The following is a 23,925-nucleotide window of genomic DNA, read 5'->3' as shown; positions in this document are numbered from 1 at the left end:
TCTCCATCCCCGTGGTGCCACCCCCCAACCCCCCAATTCTTGCAGCAAGCGAAGGCTATGTTTTAAATGACATCTCTTCCAAAATATGTCACCAAGCACCACTCCTGCCGGAGACGCCTGGGGTGGGGCGGGCGAGTGCGGGTCGGGCGGGGGCAGAGGCAGCCGAGGGGCGGCCGGGCGGCTGGCCGGGGTCCCGGGGCGCGGCGGGGGGCGGGGGGCGGGGGCCGGCGGCGGCGAGGCGGCCTGCAGGGAGCAGCCGCGAGCCGGCTGGGCGCGCCGAGCCCGAGCCCCTGCCAGAGCGGGGCGGGGGAGGGAGGAGCCAAGAGCGGCCGCCGCCTCTGCCGGAGGAGCCGCGGGGCCGCCACACTCGCCCCCCGCCCCCCCGCGCTCACTCGCACTCACACCCGGGCGCAGGAGGCGGGCGGCCCGGGCCCCACCGGCCCCCCATGGACGCCCCCGGCACGGGGCGCTGAGACCCCCGCGTCGCTGCCCAGCCCAGTCCAGCGCGCCACGCCGAGGTAAGGGGGAGGGAGCGAGGGGGCATTAATATGCAAATGCCTCGCGATTGATTATGCAAAGCCGCGGGGCTCCTGGCCAGCTCCCAGGCGGGCTGGGGGCGTCCGGGGGGTACCCGCGGCCAGCCTCAGCCTTCCCGGGCGCCCCGGTGACCCTGTCACTGGCCAGGAGCTTGCAGCTTCAACGCCCTGGGGAAGGGAGGCGTTGCTGGGAGGTCGGTGGGCCCCGGGGTTCGCCGGCGGAGATGGCGTCCGGGCCTCCCCCTCGAGGGCCCGCCCGGCCTCTGTCCGGCCTCTGTCCGGCCCGTCCGCTGCGCATTCCCGGGCCCGGCCCCGCTGCCGGCCGCCAGAGCTCCCCCGCCCGCCGCGCCGCGGTTTGTTTACGGTGCGCCGGAGGCCTGCCCCCCCAGCTCCCACCCCCAGCCTCCCAGGCCGAGGCCGAATGGCCTTTGCAAAGCTGCCTCCAGCTGCGGAGGGCGGTAGGAATGGGGTGGGAGGTGGGCTTGCACGGGCCCCAGGAGAAGGAAGTCTCCCCCCCCCCACTTCACTCGCCTCCCCAATTGAACATGGCTCTCTGGTTGCAACACAACTAATTGCAAAAACGCGGCTGGGGGTGTGTGTCTCTGGGGGGTGTGTGTATCTGAGGGTCCCTGGATAATTAGGGGAGTTGCAAGCTAGGGTGGTTGAGGAAGAGAGGAAGGAATGGGCCGGTGTTGTGTGCCACCCGGCTTCCCTCCCCTTGCAACGTGTCTCTGGTGCCCCTTCTCTGCCTGGGGCCCTCTCTTGTCCAGTGTGAAGGTAAAGCCTGCGGAGTGGGGGTTATAGGGGCAATGGAGAGAGCCTCCCGTTTTCCGGGGGAGGGGGGTTTCTGGGGGGGTGGAGGTCACAGAAGGAAAGCCAGTGGAATGGGAGCCCACCCCTCCATGCTGGCTCAGGCCCCAGGAAGGGGAGGGATATAGGGGGCTGTGGTCCAAGATGAGGGGGAAGCAAATGTGCCATGCAGACACAGAGATATGTCCACACACACACGGCCACATGCACACCCAGGGACACCCAGGCAGACTCAAGGACAGGAACTGCTGGACACACCCACATGGGGACAAGGGAAGAGGCACGCTGCCACTGCACAGGGGAGCTCAGAAGGGTGGGACACACCCACGGGAGACCAACCCATGCACATACCCACGCATAGGGTCACGGGGAGATGCTCTCATATACAACAAGGAGGAGTCACTGTCACCCACACAGAAAAAGTCACTATCGCCTGCATGCATGAACGCAGAGCAATTGCACACAGCCACACGTTACAAAAGACCCTGTCACTCACAGGCACACACGTGCTCACATGAGCCCAGTTACACAGGCATCATCGCCTTGCCGTGACAGTCGCTGTCACTCGGTCAAACGCAAATGCAAACGCAGTCACACATCAACACATGTATACGCAACTCAGCAACAAGTATTTTCCTGGACTCTTACTGTGGCTTTCTGAGGTGCTGTGTACCACAAAAAAAAAACCCTGCTCCCAGAATGGTGGAAGGCACGCATTCATGACAGATAACATTCTCTGTCTCTTTCCCTTGTCATCCCACCCCCTAGATGGTGAGCTCCTTGAGACCCAGGAGAATCACTGGAATTGCTCTGGATCCCACCCAGAGCCAAGCATAGGAAGTGCTCTGTAATCCTTTTTAATTGATTGACTGTGGGAACTCCGGACACAGGTGCACGCATCTGCACACAGTCCCGGGGGCTCAGGTGCAGGAGGCACTCAGAAGGCGCAGGTCTACAACCCCGGATGCACACACTGTAGCTGTGCAGTCAGGCACACCCCTAGATGCACACGCAGTCGTAGACTTTTTCCCTCAAGCTTCCTCCTGCCTTCTTTTTCCAGGCCTTTTTTTTTTTTTTGAGGGACAGAAAAATCAGAGCAAAGAGTGAGGGGGAGGGGGTTCCAGAGGGCCGAGTCACGCATCTGAAACAGTGTTTGGTGACTTCAGGAGCTGGAATGACCCTTGCTGTCGGGGGAGGGGGCGGCGGGGGGGAGAGTCTTGGGGAGACCTGTCTCCTAGGGAGAAGCCCTCATCCCCACCCCAAAAGCAGATAACCTCAGTGCCCCTGCTGGGCTCATTGGTCTGGGCCATTACTGGGGATGCTCACCGGCCTCCCCTCCTAACCCCCGCCGAGTTCCTGCCTCCCACCGGGAGTCTGGCCCCTTTTCTCAGCTCTGCCCTCCTGTCTAAACTTGGAAGCCTCCCTTAGGAGGCCGTAAGCTGGTGAGTGTCTGGGTGAGTGATGTGTATTTTTGACTTGGAATTTTGCTCCACCGCGGTCTCCATTGCTCTGTCTCGCTTGTGTCTCTTCTCCCTCCCCTTGTTTCTCCGCCAGCCTGTAACTCCCTCTCACCCTGTCCCTATCCGCCCCCCTCGTTGACCCCTGTTCTGGTGTCCATTTCTGCCACAGCCTCCATGCTCCGAGCTGGGAACCGGCGGTGATGTTCCCCATTCTTCTCCTGTTGCTAGTACTCAGACCCCGCCCCTCGGCCTGCCTGCCCTGCCTCTGGGGTCAGCGAGAGGTTGGGGTGGGGGGCGGGGGGCTCAGCTGGCTGCTCAGGACATCCTGCACTTCCTCAGCGCTGCAGCTGCGGCCAGCAAGTTTGGGGGTCTGCGCATAGGGGGAGAAGAGAAGGGGTCAGCCACTGCGCATGCTGATTTCTCAGGCCGCTGGGCTCAGCCTGGGTGGAAGGTCTGGGTGGACAAGCCACGGCTGGTTAGCAGAGGCTCTCTCCACACTGACCCACTGGAAAATAATCGCCCCCCCCCCAGGGCAAGTGGCGGGAGTTGGCAGGACCCAGCTGGGCAGGACTCAACAATGGCCCTTCTCCACATCCCTGGCAGCTGAGACCCACCTCAGAGATGCCCAACAGCTGTGTGCGCTTTGCCCAGCCTGTGAGCCTGGTTCTGAGGGTACAGCTGCCCAGACTTTGTGTGGGGCTGTGTGAGGCCCTCTCCCATGGGCTGGCACTCCACTTTGGGAAACCTGAGCAGGGGGCACTTACCACTTCTGGCCACGTTCCCCTCTAACTGTGGTCTGGACAATGGATGAGAAGGCACTGGTAGGGATTCCACCCTAGAGAATCCATAGCTGCTATAGAAAGGGAAACTGAGGCTGGGTCACAGGGAACACATAGCTGGATGAAAGAACAAGGTATTGCTCCTCTGGCAGGTGATATGCTGTAATGGTTAAAAACAGGGATATTTATATATATATGCATATACACACGTGTATATATATATATATATATATAGGAGCTCGAGTGCCTAGGTTTGAATCCCAGCTCTGCCACTGGCAGTTGTATAATCCTGGGCAAGCAATTTAACCTCTCCTTTGCCTTATCTATAAACTGAGGATGGCGATACCGACCTTATTCAGTTTTTTGAGGATTCCAGCTGTCAGAATATATAAAATGCTTTAAAAGGGTGCCTGGTGCACAGCAAGCACTGTATGTGTTAGCTGTTACAGCAAGGAAATCTGTGGGTCTGGGGTCCCCTGGATTTCTTGGAGAAGCTTGGTGGAGAATTGGATCTCCTGGATATCACAGGCATGAGGTGGGGGTGGTAGGGATAGTGGGTCCCTAATCTCCAGTCCAGGAGAAGGGGATGACAGAGGATGAGATGGTTGGATGGCATCACTGACTCGATGGACATGGGTTTGGGTAAACTCCGGGAGTTGGTGATGGACAGGGAGGCCTGGTGTGCTGCAATTCATGGGATGGCAAAGAGTCGGACACGACTGAGCGACTGAACTGAATTTCCAGCTTCCTTGTCACCTCTCCATGTCACCTCTCTCTCTCCCGCCAGGAGTTTGGGCAGCCTGGAGCCCCTTTGCCACCACTGTGCCCTCCTCCAATCCTCACCTTATTTAGCTGCTTCTTAAAAGAGCCCTTGGTATTTCAGAGTGGGACACACACCCCCAGTTAGGGACAAATGCATGAATGTTTGGGCATCACTGCATCTCCCTTGGGACAAGTCTGAGCACTGGGAGTGTGGAAGAGAAAAAACAAGGAAAGCAGGCTCCTCTCCACAAACCCTCTCACTTCTTATGTGTGGAGGAGTAAGTTACCCTTCCTCTCTTCTGGGGACCCAAAATCTCAGCTACCTACCATCGATCTATCATTCAGGACCCACCCTTGGCTGACAGATTCCCCGCCCCTGCACGGAGGGGACATTAGTGTGGAGGGTGGGGGCAGTGAATAAGGAGGGTGTTGGGTGCAGGACCTGGGGGTCCAGGGTCTATCCTGGGTTGCCTCTTATCCTCTGTGAGTCTGGTGATAAAACTTCTCTCCGCCCTCCATCCCTTTTATGCAGCTCCCCCAGGACAGTGGGAGGGATATGCCCTGTGATGGGCCACTGGGGAACCTCTGGAGGAGGGGGGCGCTAGTCTCAACCCTAGTTCTCATAGCTGCAAAGGTGCTTGGGGGAAGGGAGGCATGCATGACAGTAGTGGGAAGACCACTCCCTGGGAGTTGGAGGCTGGGTTTTCACCACTTGCCAGTTGCTGACTTTGGGTTTAGGTTTTCATAATCTGGAGACAGGGATGCCCACCTCATGCGGAGTGAGGGCAAATAACATAACGTGAGATGACACCTGTAGTCAACCCCTGTTGCGAGCTGTCACAGCCAGCAAGGCCTGTGGATTCTCTTCTCTTCCCAAGGTCTGGAATGCTGCAGGGTGGGTGGGGACACACAGGCCACTTGGAGCCAGTGACCATTCTCAGGCTCTCACAGAGGAGGCTGGGGCTGGTGGAGAGAGGAGCGTGTGGTTCTCAGGCATGTGGTGTTGCTTGCCCTCCTCCCTGGCAGGCTGAGGCGAGGGCACCAAAGGGGGACCACCCTGTGGCATGCCGGGCTGTGAGGTGGTCCAGAGGGAGGCGTCAGAAGTTCTCTGGGCAGACAAGGGGAGCAAGATGGAACTCACTGGTGCCCAGAAAATGCTATCTTTGCTCCCCTGCTTTGGAGGTGGGCACCCAGTCTGGGCACGGGGACTGGTGTTAAAGGTTAGGGCCAAGAGCACACCTCTATCGGTGGCACAGAGCAACTGGACCGGACCCAGCCCCCACGCCTCCTCTTCCTCCTCGCTTCCTCTTGTAAGGAGGAGATGAGCTCTTGGCTCCCAGAGCTGCCTGTTTCATTTTCTCTTTTACCCAGGCGCATGGGGCGTGGGCGAGGGAACGGGAGCGCGCTGGACCCCAGGCTTTGGTGGCTATCGGGCGTCTTGGTACACACCAGTGAGTGGGTGTGTTGTGTGCGCATCCATGTGTGCGCATTTTGTGCATGTGTGGGCCGGGGAGGGCTCTGACTATCTGCTGGAATGGGGTACCGAGCCCGCGGCTCTGCGCATGCGGGGTGAGTGTGTGTGTCTGCACGTGTCCGTGTGTGTGCGGGCAGACTCGGCTGCATTTACTTGCTCACTCTCGCCTGCTCTCTCTCTCTCCCTCCCCTCTCTCCCTCTCCCCCTCTCTCCCCCTCTCCTCTCTCCCTTTCCTTCTCTCTCTCTCTCTCTCTCTCACACACACAATTTTCAATCTCTCCTCCCTCCGTCTCTCAGCTCCTCTCTCCCTGCTTCCCTCTCAGTCCCTCCTCCCCCCCTCCACCCTGCCTCTGCCTCTTCGGGTTGGGTGGGGGCTATCTCTGCCTCTCTGGGGGTGCCTGGGAGAACATCCCCCCTTTTTGTTTCCCCTCGACCATTCCCTTCCCTCCTGGGCAGAGCTCCCCAGGGCTCACAGATTCCTCTGTGCCACCTCCTCCCTGGAAGAGGGGAGTGGGGAAAGGAGGACCCCAGCCCTCTGCCCGTGATGCCATCTGCAGCGAGCGCCTTGGCCCCATGACATTCATGCCTCCAGCCTTCAGCTGCCCCAGCTCCCAGCTCCGATTACCCACTGGCTGCTGGGGGGGGTGGGCAGGGAGAGTGTGCTCAGCCTGGGGGTGCTCCTAACTCTGCCTTCTTGGTTATGTGGATCTCCCCCTCCATTCCCTGTGGGGAGTAGGGGGGATATGAAGATCTGTGGTTTGGCAGGGAAGGGGCTGAGCTCTTGAGCCGGGGCTGTGGGCACCACCATCGTCAGTAGGCGTGGCGGGGGTGGTGGTGGAAGTGAGCCCCACACCTGGGCGCCCACCTTGCTGCCTGACCGGAGTTGGCCTGGGGTGGGAGGAGGAGCAGGAGAGCAGCAGGTGGGTGAGGTTATGGTGGGGGTGGGCGGGAAGCCCAACAGTCTTTGATGTTCCTACTGGGCATCTGGCCCAAGTCAAGGCTACTGTTTATGTCTTTCTGTCTCTGACCTGCAGGGGGGAATTTCCTGTTATATTCTTTTGGGGGTGAGGATCCTTTTGTTTAAGTATCCAGTCTCCCCCTTATATCCCCCACCCCCATCTCCCATTAGCCTCCAAGGCCCCAGAGTGGCTTGGAGATCAGACGTCAGGGGTCTCTGCCCTTGAGCTCCAGAATCCCATCTCATGGGGGCCCTGCGGGAGCCCACCAAAGGCTGCTGCCTTCCCCTGGTGCCTCCCGCTTGCCAAGCTGGTGCCTGCGTCTGTGTACTCCTCTGCCATCACACACCTGCCAAATAGTACCTCCCTTCCCGCCTTTACCTCTCCTCTCCCTCCCGGCACTGGGATAACAGGGAGTTGGGTGGGGCAGCCCCCCCCAAGTCCATACCTGAGAGTAGCACAGTGGGGGATCTGGGAAAGGAGGTATAGGTCCCAGCCCTGGGAGGCACCCAGCCCTCAACCTGGGGGCCTGTGTTGCTGCTGCAACCTCCACCGTCGCCAGAACCCCCGGGGGCTGTTGGTGTCTGTGGCTGCCCATGGGAGCCCACGTTGGCACAGGCGGTCATGTCTGCACACAGATGCCTGTGTTTGCCTGTGCATGCCCGCGCGTGTGTCTGGTGTGTGTGTGTTTGTGTGTGGGCTGCAGTGGCCACCTGGGCCTCTTAGCATCACCCTTGTTGGCCCCCATGGTGTGTAGTCAGGGCATCAGTGCCAGATAATTGGAAGTGGGGGGTGAAATATCTCCCCCCCACCCTAGCAGCAGGCAAAGGGGAAGGGGAGAGGGAGGTGCGAACCTCCCCACAGCACTATTAATAGCCCACATGCCAGGCCACCAAGAACCAGCTGTCACCGTGGAAACCATTTCTGCTCTCCCCTCCCCCCAGCCTCCATGAGGTGGGACTTAGGCGGGGCACCGAGCACCCCCACCCATCTTCCTTTGTTACCTTTCTCTCTCTTTGTGTCTCCTCCCCTCCTCTGTCCTTCTGTCTCCCCCACCCTTCTCTCCCCACCCCCACCTCCTTGCTGCCTTTCTTCCTCTCCATCTACTTCATTGTCATCCCTGCCTCTACCCCAGTCCCGGCCCATCCCTTTGTTCTTGCCCCTCCTCGTCTTTTCTCCCCTCTCCCCCTTCTTGCCTTTCACCCTTCTCCTCCTCCTCTTTCTCCCCTTTTCTCAGCCCCCCTCTCTCTGTGTGCGTCCTTCCCTCTGCTTGGCAAGGAGGAGGGCTGGTCTTCCCTTAGCGCATTAAGGACAAAGTTCAGGGGCCCTGACAGGTGGGGCCAAAGCCAAGAGTAGACACAGAGGAGACTGGTGTGGAGACCTGGGGGCTCGATCCAGGGGCAGAGAGTCCCCTCGCTGGCAGCCCTAGGCATCCTTCCAGGGAGTCCCTTGGGTCCACAGGACTGCAGAGGGGGACAGTCCCGCCAGCGAGGACCTGGCATGGTGCCTGTGGATGCTGCATTGGCCTCTTGTCTCTGTCCCCCCATCCCAGAAGCACTTAAGCTTAATGAAATGCTTCCCCCTCCACGGGCGCCTTGCCGCACTGCCACCAGGCAGCTCTTATCTGACAAAGAGGGAGTGGGTGGCCAGGCCCGCCGACAGGTGGGCCTTGCCTTCGGCTGTCCAGCCTCAGCTCAGAGCAGCATGGCTCCAGCCCCTCCGCTTCCAGGGGGCTGAGCCTCTTCCTCCGCCGGTCTGTGCCCGGCAGGCACTTGGGGAATTGAGAGGATTCCAGGAGGAGGGGCGAGAGGCTGCCCTTCAGGGTGGGTGTCCCCGCCCCGTCCCACTTCCCCGTGGACTTTTATCTGCCCACGGCCAACACAAGCCTGGCCCACGTGCCATGGGCCTCCCTGCATGCTGGGCTCTCTGCCGGCTCTGTCGCCTCAGAGGCCCAGGTATGTCCCCAGAGAGACGACAAGGAGCCCTCAGGGGTTCCAACCTCTTGCTAAGTGCCAGGCGAGGGTGGCCTGAGCAGCGAGGGCAGGACCTTGCTCCGCTGCCCGATGCCAGGGGCTCCGGGGAGCCTGGGTGGTACCGACAGGCAGCAGGCACCGTTCTGCTCAACGCCCCTCCCAGCAGGCACGTGCAAGCCCTGGGCAGTGCCCAGACACATTTGGAGTTAAGACTGGGCCTGGGAGGGGGAAGGGAAGATAAACATGGTGGCTTAGGTTGGCGCTGCCCCAGGTGTGCCCTGTAGGGGCAGTGGCAGGAGTGAGCGGGGAGGGGGTTCCTCCAGCTCTATGGCCTGGGAGGGCGCTGCCCATGCCACGCGCTGCCACCGGGATTCCCCGCCTGGCCCGGCCCACAGCTGTCGGTACCCATTCCTGCACACCCTGGCTGCCTTCACCTGCCCCCAGGGCCTGCTCCCCGGGGCTGCCCCTCTCTCCCTGTGCCCACTCCTGTGCCTGCCTCCTCCCCTCCCCGGGGGCGCCCGGGCCTCAGGCTGGAGAGTGGATTTTTCCAGCTTCTGTAAACAAGTGGTGGCAGCATGCCAGGTGGGCAGGAGACAGGCGGGGGCAGCACCACAGCCAGGGTGTGCCAAGCACCGAGGCACAGTCTTGGGGGGAGGGGGAGACAGGGAGACACCCAGCCCTGGAGAGAGAGAGACATTCAGATGCAGACAGACAGACCAAAGGAAGCTTCACTGGGCACAGAGAGAAGTGGAAACAGAGGCGACAGAAAATAGCCCTCTATTGTCAGCCGCACCCCCACGACTACCCTGGCCCCCCTACCCCTCAGCGCTCTGGCTGGGAGCAGCAGGCCCCTGTGCCCAGGCCCTGGGCAACCCCACCCACTCCTTTTCTCCCCCACCTCCACCCCTTAGGGCTGGCTACGCCATTATAAATTTATAACAGGAATTTCTCCGCAAGCCAAGAAAAACTTGACCTACTTTCTTGACGGCTCCCTGGGCTAAGGCTCCCCGCTCGCACCCGCCCCCCCCAATGTCTCCTGTCCAGCCCCCAGTGCCCAGTTCTGGTCTGTGGGGGTATCAGAGGCAGAATGGGCCACCCTTCTGTCCTCCTGCCCTGCTCCCCAGGATGGGGACTCACCCCAGTGCCCTGTCCCATGGCCCGGCCCTGCCCTGCCCAATGGCCTGACTTATCTCTCCCTTCCCCTCCCACCCTGACTCCTTATCAGTTCCTAGAGGTGGGGCCGGGGGAGAGGGGGCCGAGGGGCAAGGCCTCTGGTGCAGCAGCTGAACTACAAGGGATGAAGGGGTGTGTGCAGGGAGCCGCACCTTTTGTCCCCTCGCACGTGCCCACGCCTGCCTGTGTGGGCAGACCCGGAGCCTCAGGTCTGCAGTGTGGCGTGGAGGGAATGGTTGGCCCAGGTTGGCACTGCCCTGGACCCCAGGTAGCAGAGCAAGGCCAGCGTTGGAGGCAGGCTGCTAACTACCTGTGCCTACTTGAGTGAATGGTCAAGCTTTCTGAGGCTTCGTTTACTCACCTGCAAAGTTCTGATACCAGGGGCACATGGTCTCTGTGCCATTGACAGGGGTTATTTTCCATTCCCTGTCCCCTTGCCTTCCTGGTGGATGGCAGCTCAGCTAAACCAATGGGGAAGGGGAAGCCTGGTCCTCAGATTGGGAAGTGTGATGTGGGACCTTGTATGGGAATCTCCTTGTGGGGCCAGGGTTGGGGAGTCATAACAGGGCCAGCAGCTGGGGGAGGGGGCAGCTCCCTACTATTATCAATGTCCTTCTTCATTGAGGCACTCAGGTGGGTGTTCAGGATTCCTGCATGCCACCTCTACAAACCACACTTCCATCTCCAGTATACCCCCCTGCCCCCCACCACCCTGTGCCTGGGCTCAAAGCTGCCCATCTCTGGTGGCCTCTTGCCCTACAATACTGATGAGTTTTAGGAAAACTTGGCGAGGGAGTTGGTAATAGCAGCTGATGTTTAATAGATGCATATTAAGGGCCAGGAACTTCCCAGGTGGCGCTAGTGGTAAAGAACTCGCTTGCCAATGCAGGAGACACAAGAGAGGCGGGTTCGATCCCTGGGTTAGGAAGATTCCCCTGGAGAAGGAAACGGCAACCCACTCTGGTATTCTTGCCTGGAAAATCCCACGGAGAGAGGAGCCTGGCAGGCTACAGTCCATGGGGTTGCAAGGGGTCAGGTCAGACACGACTGAACTGACTTAACACACACACAAGGGCCTCACTTGATTGTGAGGATTGAGACAAGGTACATGGATGACCTCATTCTTTCCCTCCATCCTTTTTCATGTCTGGAGATCAGGCTGTGGATCTCCAGTCTTGCCTCCTGTGTGGTAGTTATTATTATTATTATTTTTTGCCTGCTCTCTGTTGATTTGAATGGTTATCCTGGTCCTCTCCCTGTGCCTGCCCTCTATGACTACCACTATCTCATTATTTTCTTTTTCAAAGTATTTATTTATTTATTTGGCGTGCTCCAGGTCTTAGTTGTGGCACTGGATCTCAGGTCTTCCTTGCGGTATGCAGGAACTTCAGTTGTGGCTTGCACACTCTTAGTTGCAGCCTATGGGGTCCAGCTCCCTGACCAGGTATTGAACCTGGGCCCCCTGAATTGGGGGCATGGAGTCTTAGCCACTGGAGCACCAGGGAAGTCCCCCCATCATCTCATTATGAGCCCCAAAATGTTGGTACCAAAGGAATCCTATTCTCCTAGCCCCACCATGGCGCTGCCTTATCCCTGCCTCTCTCCTCTCTCTGCAGGAACCTCTGGACAGGACAAGATTCTGAAGTTACTCTTCCCACCCAGGACCCCTTTACAGACCCAGCTTGCTCCCCCACCCAGCCCTACCACCTGCCATTCTCTGGCCCCTTTCACCGCCCGCCCCCCTTGGGGCTCAGGGCATGGTGTGAAAGGCCAAGTGCTGAGGCGGGCACCATGGGTGCTGTGCCCTAGGGCCTGGGTGGCAGGGGGTGGGTGGCCTGTGGGTGTGCCGGGGGGGCCAGTGTGCCCACCCCAGTCTCTCGGCGTGCTGGAGGGCATCCTGGATGGAATTGAAGTGAATGGAACAGAAGCCAAGCAAGGTGGAGTGTGGGTCAGACCCAGAGGAGAGCAGGTAATGCGTTCAGCAGCTACATTGTGCCAACTCCTAGGCAGCAAGCAGAGTCACCTGGCTGGGCCCAAGAGAGCTGAGCTTGGGCCTTTTAAGTACCTCTGTGGCGGGGGCCAGGGCGGGGGCATGAGGCCAGCCAGCCTGCTGCCTACCTTTGCCCAGGAGATGAGGTCATGTTCCCATGTGGCGGGGAATTAGGCACCTGGATGGAGAGATGCCCATTCTAAAAGGGGGAGGTGATGCAGAGTAATTACAGGCGGCAGGCACGTGGCCCCTCCCTGGATGGTGCTGGGCATCTCAGATCCTGCCCCCCCATGGTGTTCCCTCAGCCACCCTCACCTAAGTCTGTGGAATCCAAACAGCCTTGCCATTTGTCTCCTCTCCTCCTCTCCCTACCAGCTCATTCACTTCTGACTGCCAGTGTGCAGTCCAGAAGCCATGGTGCCTGTTACATGACATTTCAGGGCACATGGTCCAGTAGCTGTTGGTCACAGCTCACGCTTATATTTGGGACCTATTGGGAGCCTCACAAGCTCTTCCTTGTTCATGGGCAAAGGCGAGCACTGCCATGGGGCTCCTCCCAGGAAGTGGAAGTGAATACCAGCTATGAAGATTTTGCTCCCACGTGGAGCAGACATTAGCCTTGCACACACAGCTAGGGATGGCTTACCTACCATCTGCAGTGCCTTTCAGGAGCCCAGAGGGTCTCTGCCTCTCCCATCGGTTCCAAGTAGCACAGAGCTCAGTCTCTGTTGGCATGGTGCCCTGGGAGCTGGGTACAGCCTGTGCCTATGGCCAGGGAGAGGGTGGGGGATGGGTGCTCTGGGGAGCAGTGTGGCCGTTGCCTAGGAGACCAGATCCTGAGCCAGGAGGCTGGAATCCTGGCCCAGCAAAGCCCTGGGGCCCAAGACTGGGTCCCTGGAAGGGTGGAGGAAGTGGATGGGGCTGGTGGTTGGGTAAGAGCTGTGGGGTATCACCCTACCCAGTCCCCACCCCACGGAACTCTGAAAAAGATTTAGCCTGTCATTGCATAGCTTTCACTTACAGCCTCTGTACCTCCCTGCCCAGACTTCTTCTGTGGGTCTGGGAGAGTCTGCTCCTAACGCAGAGAAAGGCGGGAATGCCAGTTCGTGGTCCCCCAGACTGCAGCCCCTCCCCTGACAGCCTCCCCTCCCCCATGTCTTTGCGCCACCTTGTGGCTATCCCTGGTTCTGCACCCAGAGGCTGTAAGTCTGATTAATTGCTGAAGACCGCCAGCTCAGCTGGGGCCTCAGTAGCTAGGCGTTCCCCCACACCCACCCTTCCGGAGACAGGAGGCAGATCTGACCCTCGAACCATTCTAGAAATTAGACAGGGGTAATCCCCAGGGTGTGTGGAACACAGAGCTCTCTGTGACTGTGACCCTGGCCAAGGTCACTGTGTCAGTGTGTTGGTAGTTGCATCGGACCCTGGAGGGAGGGCTCTGCAACATGCCACACACAGGGTGGGTGTGAGAGGTTATACAATCCGTGCATGCATGTAGAAGGCTTATGTAACCTGTGTGTGCCGAGGTTATGTAACACGTATGTGGAGAGGCTGGCCACATATGTGTGCAGTGTCTGAGGGCTGCTATAATACCTTACGTGGAGGGGCCCTGGGTCTTTGTTCTGGCTCTGACCCCAGTCCACCGTGTCAGCTGGCACGAGTAGGGCCTCAGTTTGCTATTCTGTTAAATGGGGGCTGTGGACAGGGTGGCTTTGGGCGTCCCATCCTTTTCGCATGTTCTTGAGTCTAGTTTCTGGTGGTCCACTGTGGTTATCTAGCATGTGTACATGAGCTGAAAATCAAGTGACATGCTCGCTGCGGGCAGAGGCATGGTATTATTAGGTGCCTGTCTAGAGAGTTGTGAAACACATGGGCATATCCTTGAGGTCGTATAACATTTGAGAAAGCCCTGAAAGTCACATCCACATAGATAATAGAGACTGCTGCTTACGTACCATGCTTGGGTTTATTACTGAAGGCAGCATAGTTGTTCATATGTTCATATGTGCTGGTTTTATGCTGCATATATTTGTGTATATTCTAAAGCTTATATAGTTTTAAGCACGTCCTAAAGATTCATGTCCTAAGATTCTTTCTGCATATGTGTCAAGTACTGAAGGCTTAAATATGTGGATGTTTTATAGATGATGGATGTTTAAGGTTCTCTACTGTGTGTGTGAGTGTGTGTTGGGACCCTTGAACATGCTTGTGCCCCAGCCAAGCCCCTTATCTCTTGCTCAGATAGCTGGACCCTTCTCAGTTTTGTCAGCTGACCTGAAGGTGGGAGGTAGATGGAGGGAGTCAGGCCTGAGGCATGACCTCAGCCTATTGGATGCAAAGGGGGACTGCCCACGGTCTGCTCTCTGATTCTACCCACTTTGCCCCTATCCAGTACCAGGTCACCAGATGGAAAGCGAAAAAGAAAGAACGGCCAATGTTCCCTGAAAACCAGCATGTCAGGTGAGCCTGGCTGTGTGCCCTTCCTCCCCACCCTCAACCCCACCGAACCACCAAAGGGCTCTTCTGGGGCCTGGGCTTGTACCACAGTTCCTGTGTCCCGTGGGAAGAGCCTCCGGGAGAGCTTGGGATGGACTTGTCTGGGTGAGAGGTGTGACGTGGAGCATGCCCCAGCCATTGAGGATGGAGTAGGTCAGGAAGGGCCTCTTTCCTTCTCTTCTCCCATCACGCCCTTGCCTGAGGTCCCCGAGATGAGCTGCTGCTGAGATTTGCTTCTCCTTCTCCTTTGTCCCCTGCCCCTGGGGTGCAGCAAAAGAGAAAAGCCCTGAAGGGGCAGTCAGAAGAACTGGATTCTCCATACTCTTAGGGAAGGGGATGAGCAAGATGACCTCTGATATGTCTCCAGGACTCTGCCTGGAGACAGAGAACACTTCAGGGAGCCTGGGCAAGGAAGGAAAAGCGGGGGGATGGAGAGAGTATAGAAGCCTCTCTGCTGGGGCCCCAAGCCATGCCTGCCTGCCTGCCTCCCTTCCTCCCTCCCAGGGTATATCCCTAGTTACCTGGACAAAGACGAGCAGTGTGTCGTGTGTGGGGACAAGGCAACCGGTTATCACTACCGCTGCATCACTTGTGAGGGCTGCAAGGTATGGACCAGCCAGCTCCTGCCCCTCCCCCACCACCTGAGCCCCCATCTCGTTCCCTTTAAGTCCCTCAGCACCTGGCCCAACAGATAGCTCTATAAACGTGTAACTTAAAGCCCACCTATTTCATCATCATTTCCCTTATTCATTCATTCATTCATAATCACTGCTCTGCCACTCACAGGCAAGATGCCTCATCTCTCTGAGCCTCAGTTTCTTCATCCATAAAATGGGTTAGGATAATCATAATACCTACCACATAGCATTGTTGGGAGAATTAAATGAGATAATGCACATACAGTATTTAAAACAGTGCCAAACAGAAAAGAAGCACTCAACAAATGTCTGCTTCCATTCATCCACTCAGTGTATTAAGTGTCAGATGTTTAGTATCTGCCTTGACCTCAAGCTGCTCACAGCCTACCAGAGAAAGACTGACATCAGTTGAAAGCAATATCAGTTTTTTAAATGTAGTTCCAGGACTGCCTGTAGTACTTGTTAAGTGCAAATCTCCAGGCCTCATCCCAGCCCTGCTCAATCAGAACATTTTGTGGTGGCTGCCTGGCATCTGCCTTGGAACAGGCTCCCCAGTTGCTTCCACTGCCCCTGAAAGGTTGAGAACCATTGCTCGGGAGGGGCATGGTGGAGCCCAGAGGAGAGGATGGCAGACTCTCCCTGGGCAGAGGGGACAAGGTCATAGACTTGGGGAGACTTAATTAGATCTCACTTTGGGCATTTCAACCTACATGGTTTTTCTAGAGTCATCACCTCCTGAAAATGTAAGACCTTTCAAGAAACAGATTAAGAATACGTCAAGGCTTCAAGATCCTCTCTTTCTTGGTGTCAGTCAAGCCAAGACCACCAGTCCCCTGACAACGTTCCTGGAAGCGTTACCAGCAGTGTAGCATAGAACAGGGAGTCTCACCCTCAAGGCCCTCTGAGTCCCAGTGGGTCATCCCGAAAGGACAGAGATGTCTTCCCACTCCTAGAGAGTCTGATGGTACAGGTTTAGAGTGAGGCCCAGGAATCCGTATTTTTGATCGGTACCCTAGGTGGATCTTAATTGCACCCCAGAATCTGAGAGCTCAGACCTTGCATCTCATACCTCAGGTCCGGTTCTGACTGTTTAGCCATATGACTTTAGGCAAATGGCTTAATCTCTCCAAGCTTCAGTTTCTTAGTCGGCAACATGGAGATAGTAACAGTTCCTACCTCATGGGGTTGACACCAGCATTAAAGGTGATGATACATGAAAGAAAAGGTTTAGAAGCTCCTGGCTCATAGTAAGTATGCAGCAGACATTAGTCCATATTATTACTGCCATCTTGAGTCTTGAGGTTTTCGTCCTTTAAAGCAAAGACTAAACCCCGTATATAAAATTGAAAATCTTCTTTTCAAGCTAATACAAGTCCATACCCAATGGCTTTTCTTGATTTTTTTGACATTCTCCCCACCCCTCACCATTTCATGAATTCCACCTGCATAGGCAACAGGCAGCATGTATGAGAATGGTTTGGGGCCAGTTGTTGTTTTGAGAGTCGTTTAGTAAGATGGAAAATCAGGTATTAATTGGATGTCCAAAGTGGCTGTTCCTTCAGGCCTTGTCGTACTTCACACCCTCCCAGGCTCAAATCTCCTCTCCATGGTCACCATCCTTACCTCTGCCACTGCCAGTCCCCAGGTACCCCTACCCATAGGCAGTTGGGGGCTGAAGATGTGTGTTTCTAAGTCCTGGCAGAGCCCAGGTGACGCTGGGCTTGCTCTGTCCAGAGGATGCCAGGTCCCCTCACTAATTCCCCTAGCCCCCTACCCCCTTCCAGAGAGCTGCATGGTTGGTTCAGGAAGAGAAGATCATGATCACACCATGCTCTGTCTCCCCCGCGCCGTCCCCACTCCAGGGCTTCTTTCGCCGCACAATCCAGAAGAACCTCCATCCCACCTACTCGTGCAAATATGACAGCTGCTGTGTCATTGACAAGATCACCCGGAATCAGTGCCAGCTGTGCCGTTTCAAGAAGTGCATCGCTGTGGGCATGGCCATGGACTGTAAGGGGACGGCTGGGGGAACCGGGCCAGGCAGCTGTGGGTGGGGGTGCGTTCAGATGCAGCAGCTCCCTTCCAGGGTACCCACAGGGCAGAGTGACAATCTGGGTCATGCTGGCGATGGAATGAGTATTCAGAATCTTGGTCCCTGCTGCCCTCATCTCAGAAAAGGAAACAGAGGATCCCTCTGTTGGCCCTGAGCACGGGCCCTGGTGCCTACCTGCCTTTCACCAGTCAAGGGTCTTCAGAGAGAGTTGTTGGGTAGAAATAAGTCCTGACTACCCCACAAGAACGCAGTATCTCTGACTGCCAGGGAAGGCACTCTACTTCTCTGTGGGGTGAGAGAGGGCATCTTCTATTAGCTAGGGACTGGATGGCTCAGTCTTCCAGTAACCACTGTCACCTTTAGACCAGAACATGTATCCTCTGGGTCAGCCCAAATTGGAGTTGATGTGGTCCAAAGGGCATTATGTCTGTCTGTTGTTGACAGTGGTTCTAGATGATTCGAAGCGGGTGGCCAAGCGCAAGCTGATTGAGCAGAACCGAGAGCGGCGACGGAAGGAGGAGATGATCCGATCACTGCAGCAGCGACCAGAGCCCACTCCTGAAGAGTGGGACCTGATCCATGTTGCCACGGAGGCCCATCGCAGCACGAATGCCCAGGGCAGCCATTGGAAGCAGAGGCGGAAATTCCTGGTAAGGAGAGAAGGGGCACGAGTGAGAGTGGCAGTCTGGTGGCCAGGAGAGGAGAGCAAATTCAGAGTCTTGCCTCCTCCAGGAAGCCTTCTTAGATTAGTCCACCCCACAGCCGCTAGTCTGTACAACTTGGCAGTTCTGATTTGTACACCTGTGTATCTGTCACTGCCTTTTCCATCTGATTGGGAGCTCCATGAGGGCAGGGCCTTGTCTCATCAAATTTCCAGTGAATGGGGGTGATCTCTTCTCTTTTTCCTGTCCACAGTGACTTGGAGGCAGGGGCAAGGACACAGTCATGTAACAGTATTTTGGGGAACCTCCTGGGTGCCAGGTGTTGTTTTGGGCCCTGGCAAAACTGAATGCCAAAGAAATGGTCAGTGTGGGAGGAGAGGGACAGTTGGCTGTGTATGGTGGGGGAAGGCAGAGAACTCCTGATGGAGTGTCAGCGGGTGAAATGGTACACTGTAAGGAGCACCACCTCTGAAACCAAGCACGTGTGTGTGTGTGTGTGTGTGTGTGTGTGTGTGTGTGTGTGTGTGTAACAGGGATCAAACTGCCTGGGTTCAAATCCTGTTTCCACCACTTACTAGTCCCTCGACCTTGGGCTTATTACTTAGCTACACTCTGTCTCAGTTTCCTCATCTGGGAAATGGTGATAAGTATAACATCAACTAATGATGATAAGTCATGGTGAGGATTAAATGAGATAATATGTGTAAAACACATGGCCTAGCTACGTATTAGTCAAATATAGCTTCTGTTGTTATGACATTGCCACTACTGGGGTTATGATCCTTGTTATTATTAGCCAACTTGGAGCTCTGATGCTAGTCTGTTCTCTGCCGCGCGGAGGGAAAAGCCCTAGGCCTGGGACGCAGAGTCCCTAGATGCGGTGGCCCCGCTTCCCCAAGCTGCCTTGGAGCTCCCCCTGGTGGGCAGGGAGCCTCAGTGAGTGGTTGAAAGGGGTCTGCAGCCCCAAATGACCCCCATCTCTCCCTTTAGCCGGATGACATTGGCCAGTCACCCATCGTCTCCATGCCAGACGGAGACAAGGTGGACCTTGAGGCCTTCAGCGAGTTTACCAAGATCATCACCCCGGCCATCACCCGCGTGGTGGACTTTGCCAAAAAACTGCCCATGTTCTCCGAGGTGAGTGATGGATGGGAGGAGAGATCTGGTGCCACACTGGAGGGAAACCTTGGGCTGCTCCCTGGGTCACCCAGTCCCAGCTCCTCCTTATCTGAAGCTCTCTGGACAGGGAGCAATTCCTATAGGTCAACACACCCAACACACACACATGCACGCACACATGCATGCACAGGGCGAGCAGATTCCTAAACAACTAACAAGGTCTATGGGCCCAGCCCTGCACCCCCAGCCTCTCCCTGCCCATCTCCTCGCAAGTCTACATGACCATCCTGACTCTGGAGGTTCTTATTTTAAAGAGCATTAACTCTGTGGACAGGCTGCCCTGCTGGCTTGTAACCTTGGCCACGTGGCCTAACTCCCTAAACTTCCCTTTACTCATCTGCAGTGGGCATGGAGGTAATGACAGGACCTAACTCAGAGACCTAGTTGTGAGGCTTAGTGAAGCAAGGCAGGTCTGCCACCCAGTGCAAGGGTAGCTGTCCAGAGCATGCGTTCCCAGTTGGTGGTGGCCTCGAAGTTCCCAGGGGCACCTTCAGAGGACACTCACAGGGAGGGGCATGCTGAGTGTTCCTGTGGCTCTGCAGCTGCCTTGCGAAGACCAGATCATCCTCCTGAAAGGGTGCTGCATGGAGATCATGTCCCTGCGGGCGGCTGTCCGCTATGACCCCGAGAGCGACACCCTGACGCTGAGCGGGGAGATGGCCGTCAAGCGGGAGCAGCTCAAGAATGGCGGCCTGGGTGTTGTCTCCGACGCCATCTTTGAACTGGGCAAGTCACTCTCTGCCTTTAACCTGGATGACACGGAAGTGGCTCTGCTGCAGGCTGTGCTGCTAATGTCAACAGGTACCTAGCCTGGCTGGGTGGGCTCCAGGTCCTTCTTTAACCCCTCAGTCTCTCTGCTCCACAAGCCCACCTCTCTGTCCCCCAAGCTGATCCCTGTCCCCAGGCCCATCTTCTGTCCACTGTCCACTGTCCCCTGCTCTGTCGCCCATCCCCCCTCTGTTCTTCTCTCCAGACCCATCTCTAGCTTCCCATGCCCTCTTCTCCTATCCTGGCTTCATTTCTCACCTCTGCCCCACATCTGCTCTCTGTCTCTCATAGTCCCCTTTGTTCCCCACCCCTGACTCTGTTCCCATCCACCTTCTCTTCCCCTCCCTCCTCTGTTCTCAGTCCCCCCTCCCTGCCCCCAACCTCCTCCTACTCCTCTGCCCACCCCACCTCTCCACCCCCTAGTCCTGCCTCATCTCCTAGTCTCCGCTCTTCCCAGGCCCACCTCTGACTCCTCTGTCTGCTTTACCTGCCCCTCCACCTGCTTTACCCTGCGGTTGCCCCCCACTTGCCCCCTGCCCCCGCAGAATGCGTGTTTTTCTCCACTCTGCCCCAGCCTCTCGGCCTCTGCCCGCTCCCCCTCCACCCTCTCAGCCTCGTGCCCCTCCTTCCCTGCAGACCGCTCGGGCCTGCTGTGTGTGGACAAGATTGAGAAGAGTCAGGAGGCGTACCTGCTGGCGTTCGAGCACTATGTCAACCACCGCAAACACAACATTCCGCACTTCTGGCCCAAGCTGCTGATGAAGGTGACTGACCTCCGCATGATCGGGGCCTGCCACGCCAGCCGCTTCCTCCACATGAAAGTCGAGTGCCCCACCGAACTCTTTCCCCCACTCTTCCTCGAGGTCTTTGAGGATCAGGAAGTCTAAAGCCTCAGGAGGCCAGAGGGTGTGCGGAGCTGGTGGGGAGGAGCCTGGAGAGAAGGGGCAGAGCTGGGGGCTGAGGGAGACCCCCACACCTCTTCTCTCCTCCCTCTCGTCCTTGGATAGATTCAGCTCCCCACACACACCCCTGCACTGCCCTGTCCCTCCTCAGAACCTCCAGCCCTGGGACAGGGCAAACAAATGAACTTGCTATGAAAAGGACAGTGTGGGAGGCGGGGCAGGCGGGGGACCGTGTCCTGCAGTTCCCAGGACCCTGTCCTCTGAGAAGGTAGGAGAAGGGAGGGATAACTAAGAGCAGACAAGCCATCTTGACCGTAGGGGACAGAGGAATGTGGGGTGGGGGCAAAGGCCCTCACTCACCCCCTACACACACACAAGAGAGAGAGCCCCCTCGCCCAGTCTCCTGGCCTAGGTCCCCCCTCCAGGCTGAGGGCCTCTCTGCTTCCCCAGATGCCTGGTGCAAAGAAAGGCTTGGCTTGGCTCCTCCCCTGGAGGTTAAAAATTACAGTCATTCTAACTGCACTTTGGAAACCAGGCAAGGGGAGAAGATAAATGAAGAAATACTAGACAGAGGGAAAAAGAGCGAGCGACTGATAGAGAGATGATATTAAGTTATTAACTGAGGCTGGCCAGAGGGGAGGACCCCCCTCCTACCCCCAAGCACTTTGAGAGCTGCCCCTCCTCCCCCCAAATCAGAGAGAACTGCCCCCCGCCCCCGTCAGGTCCCCAAGGGTAGGGCTGCCATCAGAGCTGTGAGTTAATACAACAGGGTCCTGGCCACGCCCCCTTGCCTTGCCCCTCCCTCTGTGCCCTTTGGCACCCCCCTCCCCCCGCCCCAGTACTCCCTCTGCTCTCTGCCACTCGTGCCCGCTGAGTTCCATCTACCTCTCACTCTGGATGCCAGCTGGCCCCTCACCAGCCTGCCCTGCTGCCCGCACAGCTCCCCTTTCAAGTGCCCAGCCCCGGGGGCCTCTCCCTGTCACCCCCCTCCTCTTCTGCACCTTGGCACCCACACAGGAAAAACTGTGGCTCAAGCTCCCGCCCTCCTCACATCCTGCAGTATTAGCTACGATCCAGATGCTGCTGCCCCGGGGCAGGGTGGGGGGTGAGGAGGGGCAGGGTGGGGAGCGGCGTGGGGGGAGGCGAAGGGGATGTGCGTGAGCTTCTCCCAGAGCCTGCACCCCCCGCGGGCCCCTGTTCCCATCCCTCTGCTGGGCTCCCTCTAACCCCTGCCCTCCTTCTTTCCCGCTCCCTCTAGCACTACCCTAGACTCTGGGTGGGCGGGCCCCGGAATGGGGATGCTTAGATCAGTGGCACTTAGTCAAGGCCCTGGGGGAGAGGGCGGTTGGTGCTCCGCCTTTTTCCTTTGAAGCTCTTTAGGCCAGCCGCCCCTGTGCCCCTGGGACCCCTTCCCCCTCTTCTTTTCTCTAATTCAGGGACTTTGGCTTGAGCCACCTCCCACCCTCCTGGTGAGGAGTGCTCTGTTGGTCTGCACTTGGGTGAGCTGCCCTCCTCCCCCCTCCTTTGCCAGCGCCCACTCCGCAGGGAAGAGAGGGAGGGAGGAGGTAGCCCTCTGAGGGTGGGGGAGGGGAGGGCGGGGGAGGGACAGCAGACCGGAGGGCCCTGGGCTCAGGGCTGCATGTCGGCAGGGATGGATGGGTGGACATAGATGCCCCCGGAAGCCATGGGGAATGGGGCAGGGGGCGGGGGGAGGGGGTGCCAGGGCTTCCTGCGCTTTGCACTATTGGGGCAAAATGTCTTAAGCAGTGGGGAACCTGCCACCCCACCCTGACCCTCAGCCTGCCACAGCCCCCTATACACATGCACACACATGTGTGGAAACACACACACACACATACACACATATACACGGGAAGGCAATGCTATGCTGCCCATCAGGGCATGTCCTTTCCCCACTGTTCAGGTGTTCCAACGGGGTGGAGGGCCTGGAAGAGTAGCGCTGTCACCTGTGCATATGCCTGCCCCGCCCCCTTGGGCTCTTGGGCTGCCCATGCTGTCTCTGTCTGTCTCGATCCCCATCTCTCTCCTGGGGTACTGATTCCTATATTACTCCAGTCCCATGGATAAGCCCTCTCATACCCTCCTCCCACCCCTGGGGGCCCAGTGGAATTCCTGACCTGTCTGCCATCTCCCCGTCCCTCCATCCCCACCGCCACGTCTCCATTCCCATTCTCAGCCATGCACATGGTGGAGAAAAGGCCTCCAAGAGGCTTGGCCTCTCACAGGCACTTGGGAAACCCTCCCTACCCGCCACCCGCCCAGTCATATGAGCTGTGATCCCCCACTCCTCCCCGTAACCCCTGACCCCTCCCCCCACTCTCAGTGAGGTGGGGTGTGTGTGTGTGTTTCTCTGTGTGAATGTGTGAGCAAGTACACGTGGTGGGGGGAGGAGCTGGGGGACTCAGGAGTGCCATGCACCTGCTCTCGAGGGGCAGCCAGCCGTCCCAGTCCCTGCTTTGGAAGTGGGGGACAGGGCCCTCTCCTGGGGGCCATTGGTGCTAATGAGGGGGATGGCCTTGACGTGGGTGCTTAGCCTGCCTTCCCCAGTATTGGCCCGGGGCACTAGGGCAGGCAGAGTGGGGGCAGCAGGTGCAGTATTGGTGGGAGGAGGGGCTGCTGGGACGAGGAGGAGGGGGCCAGGCCAGGACAAGGGGGTGCCAGAGCCATGACCACTACCCCGCCCCCACCACCCGCCTCTCCATCTCAGTATTCCCCCTCCCATCACTCATAACACACATACCTCATCCAGCCTCCTCCCTGCTCAGACCTGGGGAGGGTGGGGGTGGAGGAGCCCCTACCCCTTCCCCTGGTGGCGGGTCTGCAGGGCTGGGAGAGGGCGGGGCGTGTGACACAGACACCGTCCAGATGGAGGACAGTGATTCCTGCCCTGGGGACTCCCGGGCGGGAGGAGGGGGACACTTCCCTGCAGGCGCTACTGAATGTATGAGAAGCTGGTGCTGGGGTGGGGGGAGGGGGGCTGTGGCCAGAAACAGGGAAGGCGGTAGGTCCCTTCCCCAGGGAGGGGTTGGGGCCCATAGGGGTGACTTGGGGGCTCCTACTCCTGCCCCACGTTGACAATCAGTATGTCTGTTATGTGCGATTTTTCACCCCGTTGTGTTTTGGGTCAGGATTTTAAAGAAAGATATTTTTATGGTAATTGTTGCTCGTCTATTTTACTATATATTTATGTAATAAATATATGATGAAAATAACCCCCTTGGGCACCCCCCCCCTTAGACTTGTGTGCTGTTTCCCTGTATCCTCCCATCTGCTGGCAGAGTACCCACCCCCAA

The 23,925-nt window shown here is 57.7% G+C and overlaps 1 protein-coding gene across 4 annotated transcripts; it reads left to right on the top strand.

Annotated features, from left to right (window-relative positions):
- Nucleotides 1–295: 295 nt before the first annotated feature.
- THRA (thyroid hormone receptor alpha) lies at nucleotides 296–23,789 on the top strand. Of its 4 annotated transcripts, none has more exons than XR_014080085.1 (10): nucleotides 296–518; nucleotides 11,540–11,892; nucleotides 14,306–14,373; nucleotides 14,914–15,014; nucleotides 16,910–17,057; nucleotides 17,545–17,750; nucleotides 18,753–18,899; nucleotides 19,484–19,742; nucleotides 20,346–21,315; nucleotides 23,509–23,789. XR_014080085.1 is itself a non-coding variant. In XM_081582147.1 (9 exons), exons 2-9 carry the CDS (start codon nucleotides 11,840–11,842, stop codon nucleotides 20,594–20,596), a joined length of 1,227 nt encoding a protein of 408 aa, XP_081438273.1. In that variant the 5' UTR covers nucleotides 296–518; nucleotides 11,540–11,839; the 3' UTR covers nucleotides 20,597–23,789. The 4 variants fall into 4 exon arrangements, 2 of the variants coding, with proteins under 2 accessions (XP_081438273.1, XP_081438272.1); XR_014080086.1 differs by having other exon boundaries at nucleotides 20,346–21,784; nucleotides 23,294–23,789; XM_081582147.1 differs by having other exon boundaries at nucleotides 14,312–14,373; nucleotides 20,346–23,789.
- The last annotated feature ends 136 nt before the right edge of the window (nucleotides 23,790–23,925 follow it).

Source organism: Giraffa tippelskirchi, chromosome 3 (assembly GCF_054371585.1).
Source record: "Giraffa tippelskirchi isolate mGirTip1 chromosome 3, T2T-mGirTip1v1.2.pri, whole genome shotgun sequence".
Classification (NCBI taxonomy): domain Eukaryota; kingdom Metazoa; phylum Chordata; class Mammalia; order Artiodactyla; family Giraffidae; genus Giraffa; species Giraffa tippelskirchi.
This window is presented reverse-complemented; position numbering and strand designations above follow the sequence as displayed.

Bases quoted from the DNA above. Each gene is read 5' to 3' on its own strand.
- THRA (XM_081582146.1), top strand. From the start codon at position 11,840: ATGGAACAGAAGCCAAGCAAGGTGGAGTGTGGGTCAGACCCAGAGGAG. The intron at 15,015-16,909 runs GTATGGACCAGC...TCCCCACTCCAG, and splicing joins TCACTTGTGAGGGCTGCAAG to GGCTTCTTTCGCCGCACAAT. The intron at 17,751-18,752 runs GTAAGGAGAGAA...CTCTCCCTTTAG, and splicing joins AGCAGAGGCGGAAATTCCTG to CCGGATGACATTGGCCAGTC.